The 15,434-nt window shown below is 55.6% G+C and overlaps 2 protein-coding genes across 11 annotated transcripts in view; one reads left to right on the forward strand and one right to left on the reverse strand.

The window, feature by feature from the left end:
* Positions 1 to 787: 787 nt before the first annotated feature.
* Positions 788 to 10,052, reverse strand: LOC101285588 (synaptotagmin-15). Of its 5 annotated transcripts, none has more exons than XM_033417823.2 (9): positions 9,761 to 10,052; positions 8,550 to 8,742; positions 7,740 to 7,882; positions 6,496 to 6,791; positions 4,857 to 5,027; positions 4,110 to 4,233; positions 2,972 to 3,151; positions 1,272 to 2,064; positions 788 to 915 (listed from the first exon to the last, which is right to left on the reverse strand). In XM_033417823.2, exons 1-8 carry the CDS (start codon positions 9,765 to 9,767, stop codon positions 1,922 to 1,924), a joined length of 1,257 nt encoding a protein of 418 aa, XP_033273714.2. In that variant the 5' UTR covers positions 9,768 to 10,052; the 3' UTR covers positions 788 to 915; positions 1,272 to 1,921. The 5 variants fall into 5 exon arrangements, with proteins under 5 accessions (XP_033273714.2, XP_033273713.2, XP_049553121.1 ...); XM_033417822.2 differs by having other exon boundaries at positions 4,851 to 5,027; XM_049697164.1 differs by lacking the exons at positions 788 to 915; positions 1,272 to 2,064 and having other exon boundaries at positions 2,426 to 3,151; positions 4,851 to 5,027; positions 8,550 to 8,737.
* The window catches only part of GPRIN2 (G protein regulated inducer of neurite outgrowth 2), a 43,518-nt gene continuing 32,214 nt past the window's right edge, over positions 4,131 to 15,434 (forward strand). For all 6 annotated transcript variants that reach the window (XR_007471365.1, XM_049697160.1, XM_049697161.1 and 3 more), the window contains exons 1-2: positions 4,131 to 4,270; positions 5,555 to 6,067. Coding sequence is in view for 1 of the 6 variants with exons in the window: in XM_033417819.2 (XP_033273710.1) it covers positions 6,002 to 6,067 (66 nt within the window). In the remaining 5 variants the exon portion in view is untranslated. The remainder of the gene's footprint in view (positions 4,271 to 5,554; positions 6,068 to 15,434) is intronic.

The raw sequence follows: 15,434 nt of genomic DNA on the forward strand, positions 1-15,434 counted from the left end.
AAATATAAAACACCTAAGAATAAATCCAAGAAAAGAGGTGCAAAAACACGTTCCTGAAAACCATGAAACATGTTTAAGGAAACTTGCAAAAGACTTAGAGGAATAGAGGGAAAGAAATAGAGGGATACAGCATGTTAATGGGTTGAAGATTCAACATTGTAAAGATACCAAATGGCCACCAAACTGATCTATATACTCCATGAAGAATCCAGCCAAATTCTAGCACTTTTTTGGTGTGGAAATTGAGAAGCTGGTTCTAAATGTTTTATGGAAATGCCAAGGGCTTCATTCTGCTGGGGTCACCTTGTGGACAGTATCGAGATAGCCCAGGCTGGCTGTCGTCTCTGGTCTACGGGAGGCACTTGTGTATTTTTTACCCTGACTGCATCTGTAGACGGGGACCAGTCCAGTATATCACCCCCACCTGCCCATCAGAGCAGAGAGCCTGCCTGTCTCTTGCCATTGAGATTTTTCAACCGTGAGTAGGCCATACCCGTCCATTCTGTCCTGCAAAGGGAAAACTTACCAACTTTTCCAAGTGGCCCTGGAAAGGTCACTGACAGCCATGAACCTCCCCTTGAAATGTGGAGGTGGCTGGCACCTGTGGTTTCATGACCCCAGGTGAAAGGGGAACAGTTCCATTTTAGTAGCTGGCTATACACACAGAGAATATACAAACAGAGAATGCCTATTATGTGTGTGCTCCAGCACTATTAGAAATTCCTGGAGCGTGGACTACATTGAAACTGCACCCGCGAAATAAGTGAGGAAAAGCAAACACAAGGTATTCTGTGAGCATGGACCACCACCAGCAAAGCTTATATTCGCGCATTGGCAGACAATGGAGGTGAAGTCAAAGAGGCACAAACCGACGCCAACATTCACTACTTGCTTTTGCAGAAGTTGCTTCACTGCCTAAGAAAAGAGAAGATTCTGTTTTAAGTGTTGTTCGAATTACACAGTAACGAGGCTTGAATCTGCAAGTTTAGTAGCATTTGGGTGAAAATACAAACTGTCTGATAAGTAACAGTGACAAGCACAAGGGCTGCCGGTGACCTTGAGTTCATCTTCACGGGAAGTTGAGGGAACTTCCATCTTAATGAAGTTTACACCGACACCTACCACAACACAATAATCATAGTGGAATTGCTAGGCTTACGGGAAAAGCTTTCAGCCCTATGGGCTACGCTTTGGCCACATGCTTTCACCATTTCATGCCCAAAGTGAGAGCCCCAGCAGCGGACGCCCAGAACCCGTCCACCACTTGGTACCTGGGTGGGCTGCTTTCTCCTGCAGGTGTGAAGCGAGTGAGTCGCGAGCCCCAGGAGCCTTTTCTCCCAAGCCGTGCTGCCCAGGCATCCTGGGGACTGTTCCGCACCTACATGCTGATCCAGTTTCTCAGATTGTGCTATTTATTGTGGACCAACCGAAATAAACGCTTTGGGCAGTTCATTTTCTCCACCAGGCAGAAGGCAGAGAAACCACAGAGGAAAAAAGTGGAGGCTGAGCATCAACACATCATCAGTTTTCCAAGTTTCCCTGGCACTCCATGCAACGTGCACAGCTATGCTTTCGCTCTAGAGAGTATTTCTTCCCCATGCCTGAGATTCCGGTCCAGTTCGAGACTGGGATGACCAGGAGCCAGGATTCCAAGCCCAGGCAGCCCCACGGGTAAAGAAGGATGGAATGAGTCGGGAGGGCCTCTCGTGCTGGTGAGATGTAACCCAGCGGCCGCAACACTGTCCTGGCAGGGGCTCTCTTGTCGTCTCTTCTCTCCTGCACAGCGGCACTCGTGATCCCCCGGCTCGGGCTGGTCCTGCAGCCCAGTGAGAATGCTGGATGTGGCGTCCAGGCCTGTGGCTGTCAGGCCTGGCTGTGGGGAGATAGGGCTCCTGGAGCAGACCCGAGGTCCCTGCCGGGGTCAGGGCTCAGTGGTGCGGCAGAGCGCGTGCCAGCGCCTCACCAGCTCCTTGGGTTTGCTAAGCATCTCGTTCCAGTGCTCCAGCTCTTTGCCTCGGGCGTACATGTAGGGGCCCACCACCACCTGGCCCAACTCGCGGCTCCCTGTGGGGGGGCGGGGCGGGAGAACACTGTCATTCTCTGGAGGCCAGAAGCCACATGACCTCAGCCATCCCCAGTGCCTTCCCTCTCTCTCTCTCACTCCTCCCCTCGAAGGAAGTAGCCAGCCCCCTCCCTCTTTAACAGCCTTCAAAGAGGTCTTGACTTTGATCTGGAGTGGCAGCTAGCAGGGGAAGGGAGCCCAGGTGGAGAGCCTGCCTTTCCGTTGGGGCACCCACTCTGCCCCCACCCTCCCGGTGGGCCGTCAAAGAGCCGAGAGAGGAAGGGGCCCCTCCAGAAGGAAGCCCTCTTCCATCAGCCTGCTGTATATTCAGGGCGAGTATCCAGCAATGATTTTCACCCACCAACTACCACAGTGGAGAAGGGGCTTAAGCTCTGGCCCATGAGACCAGCTGGCCCGACAGCTCTGCCTCAGTGACCGTGGACACTGGGGTGGGGGGCAGTATGGGAGAGCAGCCTGGGATAACTCCACCCTCTCATCCACACTGAACCTGACCCAGGACCCTCAAGACTTGTACAGAAGGCGTGAGGCAACACAAGGGCACGTAAAGACCCACAGCACCAGGTCGTTGGGCTGGTGGCGCGTAGCTGCGCCGTCTCCCAACCTCTCTGGTGATCTGCTCCAGGAGGCGGTAGCAGAGGCCATCCTTTAACCTCTTTCTAGGGCGCTATGGACAATCAAACCGGAGCAAAGCTGGGTGTGAATCCCAGCTCTCTCACTAGCAAGCTCCGTGTTCTTGGGCAATCATCTCAGTCTCTCTGAGCGCCAGTTTCCGTAGGCGGAGAACAGAAACCATGCAGCTCCCTCCAAAGGGTCCGTGCTTCCTGCATGCACAGCAGCTCCTCCTTTGCCCATTGCCCCCACGGCCTGAGGTTAAGGGGGCAGCCTTACTGTCCCCTTCGGCCCTCTGCAGCACTGCCAGGCTGAGGCTCGCCGTGTCCAGCTCGGCAGGGTCGGCCTTGAAGCTGAAGGTCTTGCTGTACACAGGGTTGGCGGAGCCCAGCACAGCCGAAGTCTTCTTGCACTTGACGAACTTGTTGTGGTTCATCAGAGACACCTTGACAAGCACACCTGGGGGGCAGTGCAGACCGCGGGCTAGGAGGGGCGAGCAAGGGCCCAGCCTCCAGCCTGTGGGAGGTCCGGCTGGGAGGGCACATGCCCCGCCTGGGCGCCAGGACCCCATTACTCACAGCTGCTGCAGCCAAAGGGCATTACGAGAGGAAGCGGGGTTGATTACGGGGTTGATTAGTGTACTGCCTGCAGCCGAGGAAACGCTCGGCTCCCTTCCTCTTCTCTCCTCTCTGTCTCCGGAACGCACCCACGGCCGGGCTGGCCTTTGTTCCTGGAACCTAGCACCACACTCCCATCCCTCCCCACAGGGGGCAGGTCCTGCCTGCCGGGTGCTCAGGCCTCCTGGGGCCCCTAAACACCTTCTCCTTCAGAGGCCAAGTTTTTTTGGGGGGAGGCTGAGATGGGTTTTGGATCCGCAGTGGAGGGTTGAATGCCAGCTTGCTTACAGTGAGCCAGAGGCAGAGACGCATGGGGGCAGACACTGTGTGGTTGGGGGGGTTCACAGTGGGGCGGGACATGCGGGGTGAGCCCGAGCAGGGCTCCTGTGCCCCCAGCTCCCAGGCTCCAGTTGAGTGACCAGCTCTGCACGCAGGGGTGCCCCCGCCACCCCCAGCTCCCGGGGCAGGGGGGCTCAGGGCCTCTTCCTGGAGGAACTGGAACCTTCGCAGAAGGGCAGGGGCGGAGTCAGGCAGCGCAGGCAAGGAGCCAAGACACCGCTTTGCGAAAAGGGAGGGGCAAACTTGGTCTCAGGTGTCTTAGGGGTCTTGATGGAGGCCAAGGAGATGCAGCCCTGGGATTCACATAAGGAAGCAGCTTCTCACGCCACAGCCGCGCAGAGCGGGAGGGCGTGGCTCGGGAGGCCGTGATGCTCCCGGCAGCATATGCAAGCAGAAGCTGGACGGCGGGGGTGAGGGTCCTAAGCTCACGGGGTGGGCCCTGCCCCAGGGCGAAGGCTTACTGACAAAGCTCGTGTCATCCTGGAGGAGTCGGAGGCCCTTGGCTCGCAGCACGATCACCGTGAGGCGGTTCAGGCAGTCGTTGTAGCTGAGGCAGAACTGGAGGTCGCCAAACTTGGAGGGAGGCTGGAGAGGCCGAGAGGAAAGCACCCCTGTCACCCTGGTAGGTACTGGAGGCCCCCATGCCCTCCTCCTTCCTCCCAGCAGGCAGGCCCTGGGTACTCCGTGACATAGCCACACTCCCTCCTGGAGCCCACCCACCATTTTACAGATGGGGAAACTGAGGTCTGGGGAGTTGAAGGGGCATGCTGAAGATCACACAGTAGTAAGGACCAGAGCTGAGGATTCAAACCCGGGTCTGGGGTATTCCAAGGCCTATTCTGAGCCACCCGGACCCTCACTGGGGGTTGGGGGAAGGGTAGGTAGTTTCCTTGGCTGGTCCGTTTGGGGTGTCATCTTTCACAGCTGCCTGATCTGGATGGGAATCCAAACGTGGATTTTTCAGGATGCTCCAGGTAATCTGACCTCCAGGGCAAAGGAGGCTCAGGCACCCCTCCCTGCCCAGGCTCCACACACCCTCCTTGTCCCACGCAGCTCCGGCCCGGGCCCACCATGCTGAGTCACGCTTGTAGGGGTGGTGGGCAGTATGCTGAGGGCTGACACTGGCCAGCAGGTGCTGGGCCACGCCTGCTGGCTGTCCACGGTAGTCTGACACATGGTGGCATATGTCTGGTGACCCTGACCTTTACCTCCAGGCTCTCAGCCTCCAGGTCTCTCCAGATGATGCGCCGACAGTCGCCCGCCAGGGTCTCCGTCTTCAGGGGGAACAGCACCTGGCCCAGGAGCTGGTGCTTCCTCTGCCTGTCCACGTGGTACACCGAGAACCTCAGCACCCTCTGGGTGACACTCTTGCTGGGCACCTGAGGGAGATGAGGGCCCAGCTGGGCTCAGGTGTGGAGTCAGGGGATGGGATGGCGTGGTATGTTCTGGATACAGGATCCTTCCATGAGGGGTGTCTCAACCAGGGACCTGTGCACCCCAAACCCAGGCATCCTCAGGGGACCCTTTGCTGCCGTTGGGCCAGTATCCCGGGGAGGTGGCAGGGTGTGCTCCAAGGACCAGCAGCACACACCACCCCCTGGACCTCAGAAGTGCAGGACCTTAGGCTCCACCCAGACCCATGAAGCAGAATCTACAGTTAACAGGGCATCCATGATTTGCCTACACATAACCGTGTAAGAGGCTCCCGCACTGGAGCCCAGGGAACCCGCCTGTCTCTGCTACCTGAGGTGGGCACCTGAACAGCCCTCTCCCTGAGACTCAGTCTCCTCACCTGTAAAACGGGATCATGTTTCTTACTCTCTGGGTTATAAAACCACGAATGGCAGATGGTTAATTAATAGTGATTTTCTTCTCTTCTTCTTCTCCTTCCCCTTCCCCCGTAAAGCACAGAGAGGCCAGGAGCAAGTCGGTGCAGGGACAGGACAGGGAAGTGGTGGGTGTAACTACGCAAGCATGACGTGCGGCTGATCCAAGCCTCCCCACCTTGGATCTGGATGTCCTAAGAGGAGCAGGTTCACCTGTGAATTCTCACAGCCTCGGCACCAGCAGGACAGCCAGGGGCTGGGCCGCGTGCCACCCCTCTTCTCAGTGCTCAGCCCCGGAAGAAGGCAGGAGTCACGCTCTTCCCAGATGCAGACTGGCCTCTCCTCACCTTGCCGACCAGCCTGCTGCCCTGCTCTTAAAACTGTTTGTCCGGGGCCTCCCGGCAGCTCTTGAGTCCTGGCTTCCCGTGAGGGCCCCAGTCACCTGTTGAGGCTCCCAGGCCGCCGTGAGCTTGGCTCAGTGCTCCGGCAGCCTCAGCACCTCCAGACCCTGAGCGCATCCGCCCACCATGCTGCCAAGGCACCACCTGTCGCAAGATGGCTCTCAGGTCCTGCTCTGGCTTCTGACGGGACGGGTGAGTTCCTGCCCCCACCCCAAGGGGCCTGGGGGGTCTCCCCCTCTGCCTTCCGTGGATAACCTTGCCAGAGAGCTCCTCGTGTTCCAGGGCTTTGGGGTGCCTCCTTGAGCTCCATGAGCCAGGGCCTGGCATTCAGTGGGTGTTCCAAGAATATGTTTCTGTTTCTCACCTCCAGGCAACCTGGACAGGAGGAGCCTAGCCCGCTGCCCCCTCATCCCTCAAGTCTCTCATCTTCCCCCACCATGCAAGGGTGAGGGCTCTTGTACACCCTGACCTGGCAGGAGGGGTAAAGCAGAGCCTGTGGCACAGGGATCCTGGGGGCTTCAGAGCCGTGGTTAGCACAGAAGGCTGGGGCTCTCCTGCACAATGTCTGTCCTTCCCAGGAGGGAGAGGGTCCCAGACCCTGCCCGCTCCGGAGGCCATACCTGAAAGATGAAGTGCTCGTCGAACTGTGGGCTGGTTGTTCCGCATTTGGTCTTGGACTGGAGGAAGCGCCGCTCATCCGGTAGCAGGTGGAGCTTCACCAGGGGGCTACAGGGCTCTGAGGGGGCTTGCAGCCGCTGTGCCTTGATCAGGCCCACCAGCAGTCGCTCGGCCCGCTGCTGGTATTCCACAGAGAACCACAGCCGCCCCAGGCAGCCCTCAGGGAAGTGGGTCTCACTTTTGTCCTCCGGGATCTTGTAGAGCTCTGGATTGATGGTCCCCACCACGCATGCGTCTCCTACAACACAGGGGCTTGGAGGACTGGCAGGCCAGGGGAAGGCAGGGGCATGGGGGACAGCAAGCTCTGGGCTCCACTGCCACACCTCTCCTGGCCCAGCCCTTCCTGGCTGAGCTTTGACCAGGCAGTTCACTGGCCTCTCCTGACCACATTCGCCCCGCTCTCTTCTCCAGACTGAACACAGCCCCTCTCTCTAGTGCAGCTCCCCCAAGAGGCCTTCTCAGCACTAAGGCATTCTACATCCAGGCCTGCTCCTCCCTGGGGCTCCTAGCGGAGGCCACAGTATTCATTCAACCCCTGCTCCCGTGACTGACCCCCACCCCCAGAGGTCAGGGCCTGCAGGGCGGGGCGCAGTTCCCAGCATCTGGCCTGGCCCCTTTCCGTGGTGTCCAGAGGGTGTCTCAGTAATATAGTGTTGTCCCTGTTCTTCCTCTTTAAATTAGAAGGGCCCAGCTGATTACTGGGTGGTTCCGGGGAGGCCTTCAGAGCACAGAGGCAGCAGAGAGCTGTGCGCCCAGCTTCTACCGTGCCGCCTTCTGCATTGGCCAACCCATCATCCGGAAGCAGGACATAGCACAAGTTCTGCACCCAGGAACACCAGGGTTCCAATTCCAGATCTGTTGCTTACTGCCTCTGTGACCTTGGGCAAGGCACTGTTAACCTCTGGAGCCTCAGTTTTTTAATGTGTAAAATGGGGTGATAATCCCTCCCCCAGCCCCAGAGTTATGGTCTAACTCCAAAATGGCACATGAAGCCACATCTGGCCCAGGCTGGGGTGCGGCAGGCACTTGGTAAACCCAAGCACCTGGAAAGAGTGGTCCCTGGGCAACTCTGGCATCCCCAGGGCCATCCAGGCTCTTTTCTGGAGCCAGGCCCATGAAACCAGATGGGTCCGCCCTGGCCTGAGCAGACCATGACCCCTGGGCAGGCCCTGGTGGGCACACTCACCAAGATTGCTGCGGGTGGCATGAGGCAGGAGCTCTGGCGCTGGGCAGGGGTCCTGTGGGGCCTGGGCCCACTCTCTGCTGCTCAGGGGCACCCAGTCTTGGCTTTGGAGGGAAGGGGGCACCACAAATGGTACACCTGGTGGCCTGTCCAGAGGCACGGAGATGACATGTAGGTGGCTAGTGAACAGTGTGGCCTCAGAGCGCTCAGCCCAGAGGGGTTGAGTGCCAGGCACTGGAGGAGAAAAAGCCAGCAGGAGCCAGGAGGCAAGAGCACCATTTTCTGGGCCCACACCAGGGCGCGCGCGCGCACACACACACACACACACACACACACACACACACACACACACACACCAAGAGGCAACACCTCTGTCTGCCCACACGGAGCACAGCTTCCGGAGTAGGCCTGCCTGGGTTTGAATGCCTCTTCTGCCACTTCCTAGTTGTGCTATCTGGACCCATTACTTGCGTCCACTGAGCCTGCCCACACGGAGCACAGCTTCCGGAGTAGGCCTGCCTGGGTTTGAATGCCTCTTCTGCCACTTCCTAGTTGTGCTATCTGGACCCATTACTTGCGTCCACTGAGCCTCACTTTCCTTAGCTGGAAAACGGGCTTCATAGCACCTGCCTCACAGCTGTGGTGAGAACTGTGGGGTTTCTTTGATATAGCTCCCGGCCTGCTGACAGCACAGAGGAGGCCCTCCACAAACAGACCTTTCCTTCCCCACGCCGCTCCAGGGGAAACGCCACAGGGAGGGCCCGAAGCAAGAGCAGGAGCTCCCTTGGCCCCAAGGCCCCAATCCTGCCTCACCTGCTCGCCTGGGTCCTGGCATCCGGTGGGCAGAGCTTGTGTCCCTGTGTGCTGGAGGCAGCCGTGGTCCCTGACAGCTCCTCATAGGCGAACGTGGCACAAAGCCTCTTCCAGAGACACCGGCTCACCACCATCAACAGCAGCAGTAGCAGCAGTCCCCCAAGGATGCCCCCAATCACCAGGGCCACCTGCTCTGGGGGCAGACACCACCGGGATGTGATGCCTGGGGAGAGCCACGCCCCTTCACACCACTGGCAGGCTGGGGACAGAATTTGAGCAGCAAGGCCACGCCCCTGGGTTGGACCCCAGGGATAACACAGAAGCAGGTTTAATGTATCTGCTGGGGAGGGGTGCTGCTGGCTGGGCTCTGCTGGGTCTCAAGGAGAAACCATCTCCCTTATGGTCCTAGTGCACTGGGCAGAGCTTTCTGGTTTCCCTTGGAAAGCAGCTGGCCCGGGACTTGGGATTCTGGGTGAAATGAACCATTTCCTTGTGCTCCTGCGTAGAAATTAACCCTTCTCTTATGAGAACCGCCATCTTCCCTGGACTCCTGTTCAGGCTTGAGGGTGAGCTGGGCACCCTGCACTTAAGGAAAGCAGGGGAAGGGATGACGGCCTGGGGGGCACTCAGAGCCCTACCCTTTGGGTCCTGGAACCTGCTGAGAGGCTGGACTGTAGCTTGAATTCTGTAACTTTCTCTAAAAACCGCTCCCTCCACCGAGCCCTCTCTCACAGCAAGCCCACTTAGCGGAATCGGTGGGAGGTGGTGGAGGGGATGTGGATGAAGATGGGAGCAGCGAGCGTGAGAAACCAAAACACAGGCACTCTGCTACCGGCACCGGCACCCCACACTTGCCCGGACCTGGGAGGCTTCAGTCTGAGCCGGCTGAGAGAGCTCGGACCCTCGATCCTGCGCTAAGCAAGGAAGGTCCCTCTTTCGGGTCACATGCGGGCGCGGGGCTTCCCAGGCTCTGGGGTCAGGACCCGGTTGGGTGGTGAGAAGGAAAGACACCCACACCTCCTGACCCGCAGCTAGCTGCGAGGAGCGGGCCTTACGCTCCATCCCCGCACCCCGCTAGGAGCGGGAGGCAAGGCAGGGCTGCGCCCCAGCAGAGGCCCGCGGGGTGAGGGAAAGTGCTGCAATGGGTGGCTGAGGGGCCGGGGCGCGGAGCGCGGCCCCGGGGTAGCGGGTGAGGAGGCGAGGGCACTTACCCTCCATGGGGCTGCTCTGGCCGGCCGTTGGGGCGCGGGCCCGGGGCTCGGTCGCGCCTCCCGCCGCCGCCGCCGCTGCAGCCGGGCGGGTTTTTAAAGCGCCGAGCGGGGCCGTCGGACGGACGCGGGGGACAGTACCTCGTTGCGCTCCGGTCAGCAAAGAACGGCGGGGGCAGGGACCCAGCTCCCGGAGGCCGCGGCTCCGCCCCTGCCCGGCCCTGGTCGTGGCCCTGGAAGGGCGCGGAGCCGACCATGCGCTCCCGGAACCGAAGGGCTCCGCGCGGGGCGGGGCGCCCGGGGCTCCCCGCGGCTGAGGCGCGAGGGCCAGGTTTCCCGGGCGCAGAGCTAAAGCCTGCTCCGCCCACGTCTGGTAGACGGCTCCGCACCTGGCTCTTCACCCCTGGCGGCCTTGGCACTTGCTGTGCCCGTCTAGGAATGCGCCTCCACCTTCCGCAGATCCTCTGCAGTCTGAGGCCCAGCTCCGACCCCTGCTGCCGGGAGCTTTCGCGGATTTCAGGGCCGAGTCTCCGCGCCCTGTCCGGCCCCGGCGCTGCGGTCTGACCGCGGGGGAGCGCAGGGCAGCGCCCAGGTTTACAGGTTTGCCGGCTCTATAGACACAGACAGCAATGAGACGTTGGAGAGCGCAGATTCCGCAGCTCAGTTGGGTTAATAATAGTACTCCCTCTAGGGTTAACGTATCTAATGTATTCAGATAGGTGACTGGCTCAAGGCTGGGGGAGCGCGGCGCGTGCCAGCCTCTATTGTGATTATCTGACGGAGGGCGGTTTCGCCTAGGCCTCGTCCCTACTCTGCACCCACAGTAACCTTTGTTTGTTTGTTTGTTTGTTTTTTGGCCCAGCCGTGAGGCTTTCGGGATCTTAGTTCCGCGACCAGGGATCCAACACATGTCACCTGCAGTGGAAGCGAGGAGTCCTAACCACCCACTGTCACTATTTCTATAGTGATTACTGTCAGACTGCAGGGGCTATGCCAATGGAGGCTGGTGAACGCAACCTTGACGGAGAGGCTGGAGTAAAGGCCGTCCTGGTCCGCAGCCTGCTCTCACCCAGCGTGCAACCCCGTAGAGGATGAGCACTCTCCCAGGGCCCGCACGGCGTCCCTGCGGAGAGCTCTTGTGGGAGCGTCTTAGACTTCGAAGCATCTGTAAGTGGGGAAGGAAAGGAAGATATTTGTGGGCGGAGGGAGGATCGGTCTTGTTGTTTCACGGTCTTGAACGTTGTGTCCAAAGACAGAGCCTGAGCCTGAGCCTGGACCTTGCTCCCAAGTGACACCTGTGCCTATCAAGGGAAGGAGGAGGCAGGGTAGACAAGGTGAAGAGCCCGCCAGTCTGTCAGTGTGCCTTAGGCCCCGCCCTGCCTGAGCCCTAAATGACCTGAGGTGGGATGGGTGGTGAACAGGGATCCCACTCCCTTCAGGGGAAGGAGTTTGTCTGGGAGCCTTTGGTCGCTAGAGTGCAGAGGAAGTGTGGTCAATCTTTTTCAGGATCTAGATGGGTGTGGGGTGGTGAGAAGATGGGGCCCCGAAAGTGTCCCGGAGGAGTGGGACCTCTCATTCCACTCCACCCCCTCACCCTGCTAGGTAGAGGCAGGGCATTTCCCCCACTGCCCTTTCCCCTCCCTCCACGACCAGTCTTATTGGCTGGAGTGTCTGGAAGACCTGAGGCCCTGACCTCTGCTTTCACCAGGCTGGAGATGGAGGCGGTGTTTCAGGAAATGGGGCTTTAGTGGCCCCAGACCTCCCCGTCTTTCCCCTCAGGTCTGAACTGGATGTCTGTGTTAGTTTCCTGTTGCTGCTGTAACAAATAACCACAAATTTAGTGGTTAAAAAACACAAATATGGGTTTCCCTGGTGGCGCAGTGGTTGGGAGTCCGCCTGCCGATGCAGGGGACACGGGTTCGAGCCCCGGTCTGGGAAGATCCCACATGCCGCGGAGCAGCTGGGCCCGTGAGCCATGGCCGCTGAGCCTGCGCGTCCGGAGCCTGTGCTCCGCAACGGGAGAGGCCACAACAGTGAGAGGGCCGCGTACCGCAAAAAAAAAAAAAAGAAAAGAAAAACACAAATATATTACCTTACAGTTCTGGAGGGCAGAAGACTAAAATGGGCCTGCAGGGCTGCTTCCCTTCTGGGGAAAATCCATTTCCTGACCTTTCCCAGCTTCTAGAAGCTGCCTTCATCTTCAAAGCCAGCAGCAGCACTTTCTCATCTCTCTGACTTCCTGTCATCTACATATCTACTTTTTCTGCCTTTCTTTCTTTTTTTCTTAAATTTTATTGGAGTATAGTTGATTTACAATGTTGTGTTAGTTTCAGGTGTACAACAAAGTGATTCAGTTACACATATACATATATTGATTCTTTTCCCATATTGGTTATTACAGAATATTAAGTAGAGTTCACTGTGCCATAGAGTAGGTCCTTGTTGGTTATCTATGTTATATATAATAGTGTGTGTATTTTAATCCCAAGCTCCTAATTCATCCCTCCCACCCACATTTGCCCTTTGTTAACCATAAGTTTGTTTTCAAAATCTGTGAGTCTGTTTCTATTTTGTAAATAAGTTTATTTATATCATTTTAAAAAAATTAGATTCCGCAAATGAGTGATATCATATTTGTCTTTCTCTGCCTGACTTACTTAGTATGATAATCTCTAGGTCTATCCATGTTGCTGCAAATGGCATTATTTCATTCTTTTTTATGGCTGAGTAGTATTCCATGGTATATACGTAGCACATCTTCTTTATCCATTCATCTGTCAATGGACATTTAGGTTGCTTCCATGTCTTGGCCATTGTAAATAGTGCTGCAATGAACATGGGGGTGCATGTATCTTTTTGAATTATGGTTTTCTCCAGATATATGCCCAGGAGTGGGATTGCTGGATCATATGGTAGTCCTATTTTTAGTTTTTTAAGGAACCTCCATACTGTTCTCCATAGTGGCTGTACCAATTTACATTCCCACCAACAGTGTAAGAGGGTTCCCTTTTCTCCACACTCTCTCCAGCACTTATTGTTTGTAAACTTTTTGATGATGGCCATTCTGACTGGTGTAAGGTGGTACCTCATAGTTTTGATTTGCATTTCTCTAATAATTAGTGATGTTGAGCATTTTTTCATGTGCTTTTTGGCCATCTGTATGTCTTCTTTGGAGAAATGTCTATTTAGATCTTCTGCTCAACTTTTTGTTTTTTTGTTTTGTTTTGTTTTTTGCAGTAGGCAGGCCTCTCACTGTTGTGGCCTCTCCCGTTGCGGAGCACAGGCTCCGGACGCGCAGGCCCAGTGACCATGGCTCACGGGCCCAGCCGCTCCGTTCATGTGGGATCTTCCCGGACCGGGGCACGAACCCGTGTCCCCTGCATCGGCAGGCGGACTCTCAACCACTGCGCCACCAGGGAAGCCCTCTGCTCAATTTTTTATTGGGTTGTTTATTTATTTATTTTTTTGACATAGAGCTGCATGAGCTGTTTGTATACTTTGGAGATTAAACCCTTGTCGGTTAGTTTGTTTGCAAATATTTTCTCCCATTCTGTGGGTTGTCTTTTTGTTTTGTTTATGGTGTCCTTTGCTGTGCAAAAGCTTTTGAGTTTAATTAGGTCCCATTTGTTTATTTTTGTTTTTATTTTCATTACTCTAGGAGGTGGATCGCAAAGATATTGCTGCAATTAATGTCAAAGGGTGTTCTGCCTGTGTTTTCCTCTAAGAGTTTTATAGTGTCCAGCCTTACATTTAAGTCCTTGATCCATTCTGAGTTTATTTTTGTGTATGGTGTTAGAGAATGTTCTAATTTCATTCTTTTACATGTACCCGTCCAGTTTTCCCAGCATCACTTATTGAAGAGGCTGTCTTTTCTCCATTGTATATTCTTGCCTCCTTTGTCACAGATTAATTGACCAAAGGTGCTGTCTCCCTCTTTCTTTTTTTTTTTGGCCTCACTGCATGGCTTGCAGGATCTTAGTTCCCCGACCAGGGATCGAACCTGCACCCCCTGCAGTGGAAGCGTGGAGTCTTAACTGCTGGACCACCAGGGAAGTCCCCTTCTTTCTTATAAGAACCTTTGTGATTACATGGGGCCCACCCAGATAATCCAGGATAATCTCTCCATCTCAAGGTCCTTTTTTTTTTTCTTAATTGGGAAATAGTTGTTTTACAATGTTGTTTTAGTTTCTACTGTACAGCAAAGTGGAGTTCCCTGTGCTATACAGCAGGTTCTCATTAGTTATCTATTTTATACATATTAGCGTATATATGTCAATCCCATCCCCCTTTTCCCCCCTTGGTGTCCATACATTTGTTCTCTACGTCTGTGTCTCTATTTTTGCCTTGCAAACAGGTTCATCTGTACCATTTTTCTAGATTCCACGTATATACGTTAATATACGATATTTGTTTTTCTCTTTCTGACTTACTTCACTCTGTATGACAGTCTCTAGGTCCATCCATGTCTCTACAAATGACCCACTCTCGTTCCTTTTTATGGCTGAGTAATATTCCATTGTATATATGTACCACATCTTCTTTATCCATTCGTCTGTTAATGGGCATTTAGGTTGCTTTCAGGACCTGGCTATTGTAAATAGTGCTGCAATGAACGTTGGGGTGCATGTGTCTTTTTGAATCATGGTTTTCTCTGGGTATACGCCCAGTAGTGGGATTGCTGGGTCATATGGTAATTAGTTACCATATGGTTTTAAATTAATTTATTTTTGGCTGCATTGGGTCATCATTGCTGCGTGTGGGCTTTCTTTAGTGGCGAGCGGGGGCTACTCTTCATTGCAGTGCGCAGGCTTCTCATTGTGGTGGCTTCTCTTGTTGTGGAGCATGGTCTCTAGGTGCGCGGGCTTCAGTAGTTGTGATTCTCGGGCTCTAGAGTGCAGGTTCAGTAGTTGTGACACAAGGGCTTAGTTGCTACGCAGCATGTGGGATTTTCCCGGACCAGGGCTTGAACCCATGTCGCCTGCATTGGCAGGTGGATTCTTAACCACTGCGCCACCAGGGAAGCCCCCATCATTGTAGTTTTGATTTGCATTTCTCTAATAATTAGTGATGTTGCATCTCAAGATGCTTAACTTAATCATATTTACTAAGTCCCTTTTGCCTTACAAAGTAACCTATTCCCAGGTTCCAGGAACTAGGGAGTGGACATCTTTGGAGCTTTTGTTGTGCTGAGCACAGTGTCTGGGCAGCCCTCTGGGAGAGATGGTTTATATTCTCCTTCCTCCTGCTGCCCGGAGCTCTCAGCTTGCTCCTAAGCTGGGACCAGGCAGCTAGCAAGGCCCATGTGCCCCCAGATGGCAATCCTCCAGCCACCATGACCCCTCATTACCACAGCATACCCCTCCCCCCCTGACTCGCGACTGTCCTGTCTGCCTGACCACTTCTCCCTGATGGGCATGGCACACATTCATACCCAGCCACTTCCACAGTTGGGCCTGAGCTGCCCTGGGGCCCTTCTGGGTGTGGGGTGGGGAAGTGGGTACTCCTGGAAAAGGCAATGCCTGTGGCCAGTCAGGAAGTGCCAGGCCCAGAGCTGCCCATCCTCCCCCAGCCCTGCGCTGTGCCTTCCCAGGGCGCCATCTTCCTCCCTGGCCTCCTTCCCTCACCACTCATAACCAAGCAGTCACCAAGTCCTGCCTCTTCTTCCTCCATCCATCTC

The sequence above is a fragment of the Orcinus orca genome, chromosome 14 (assembly GCF_937001465.1).
Source record: "Orcinus orca chromosome 14, mOrcOrc1.1, whole genome shotgun sequence".
Lineage (NCBI taxonomy): Eukaryota > Metazoa > Chordata > Mammalia > Artiodactyla > Delphinidae > Orcinus > Orcinus orca.

What these genes read in the sequence shown, in the direction of transcription:
- LOC101285588 (XM_049697162.1), bottom strand. An exon ending in GCCAGGACCCAGGCGAGCAG is followed by an intron (nt 7,883 to 8,549) that starts GTGAGGCAGGAT and finishes GCCTCTGGACAG; the next exon opens with GCCACCAGGTGTACCATTTG. An exon ending in ACGAGCACTTCATCTTTCAG is followed by an intron (nt 5,028 to 6,495) that starts GTATGGCCTCCG and finishes CATCTCCCTCAG; the next exon opens with GTGCCCAGCAAGAGTGTCAC.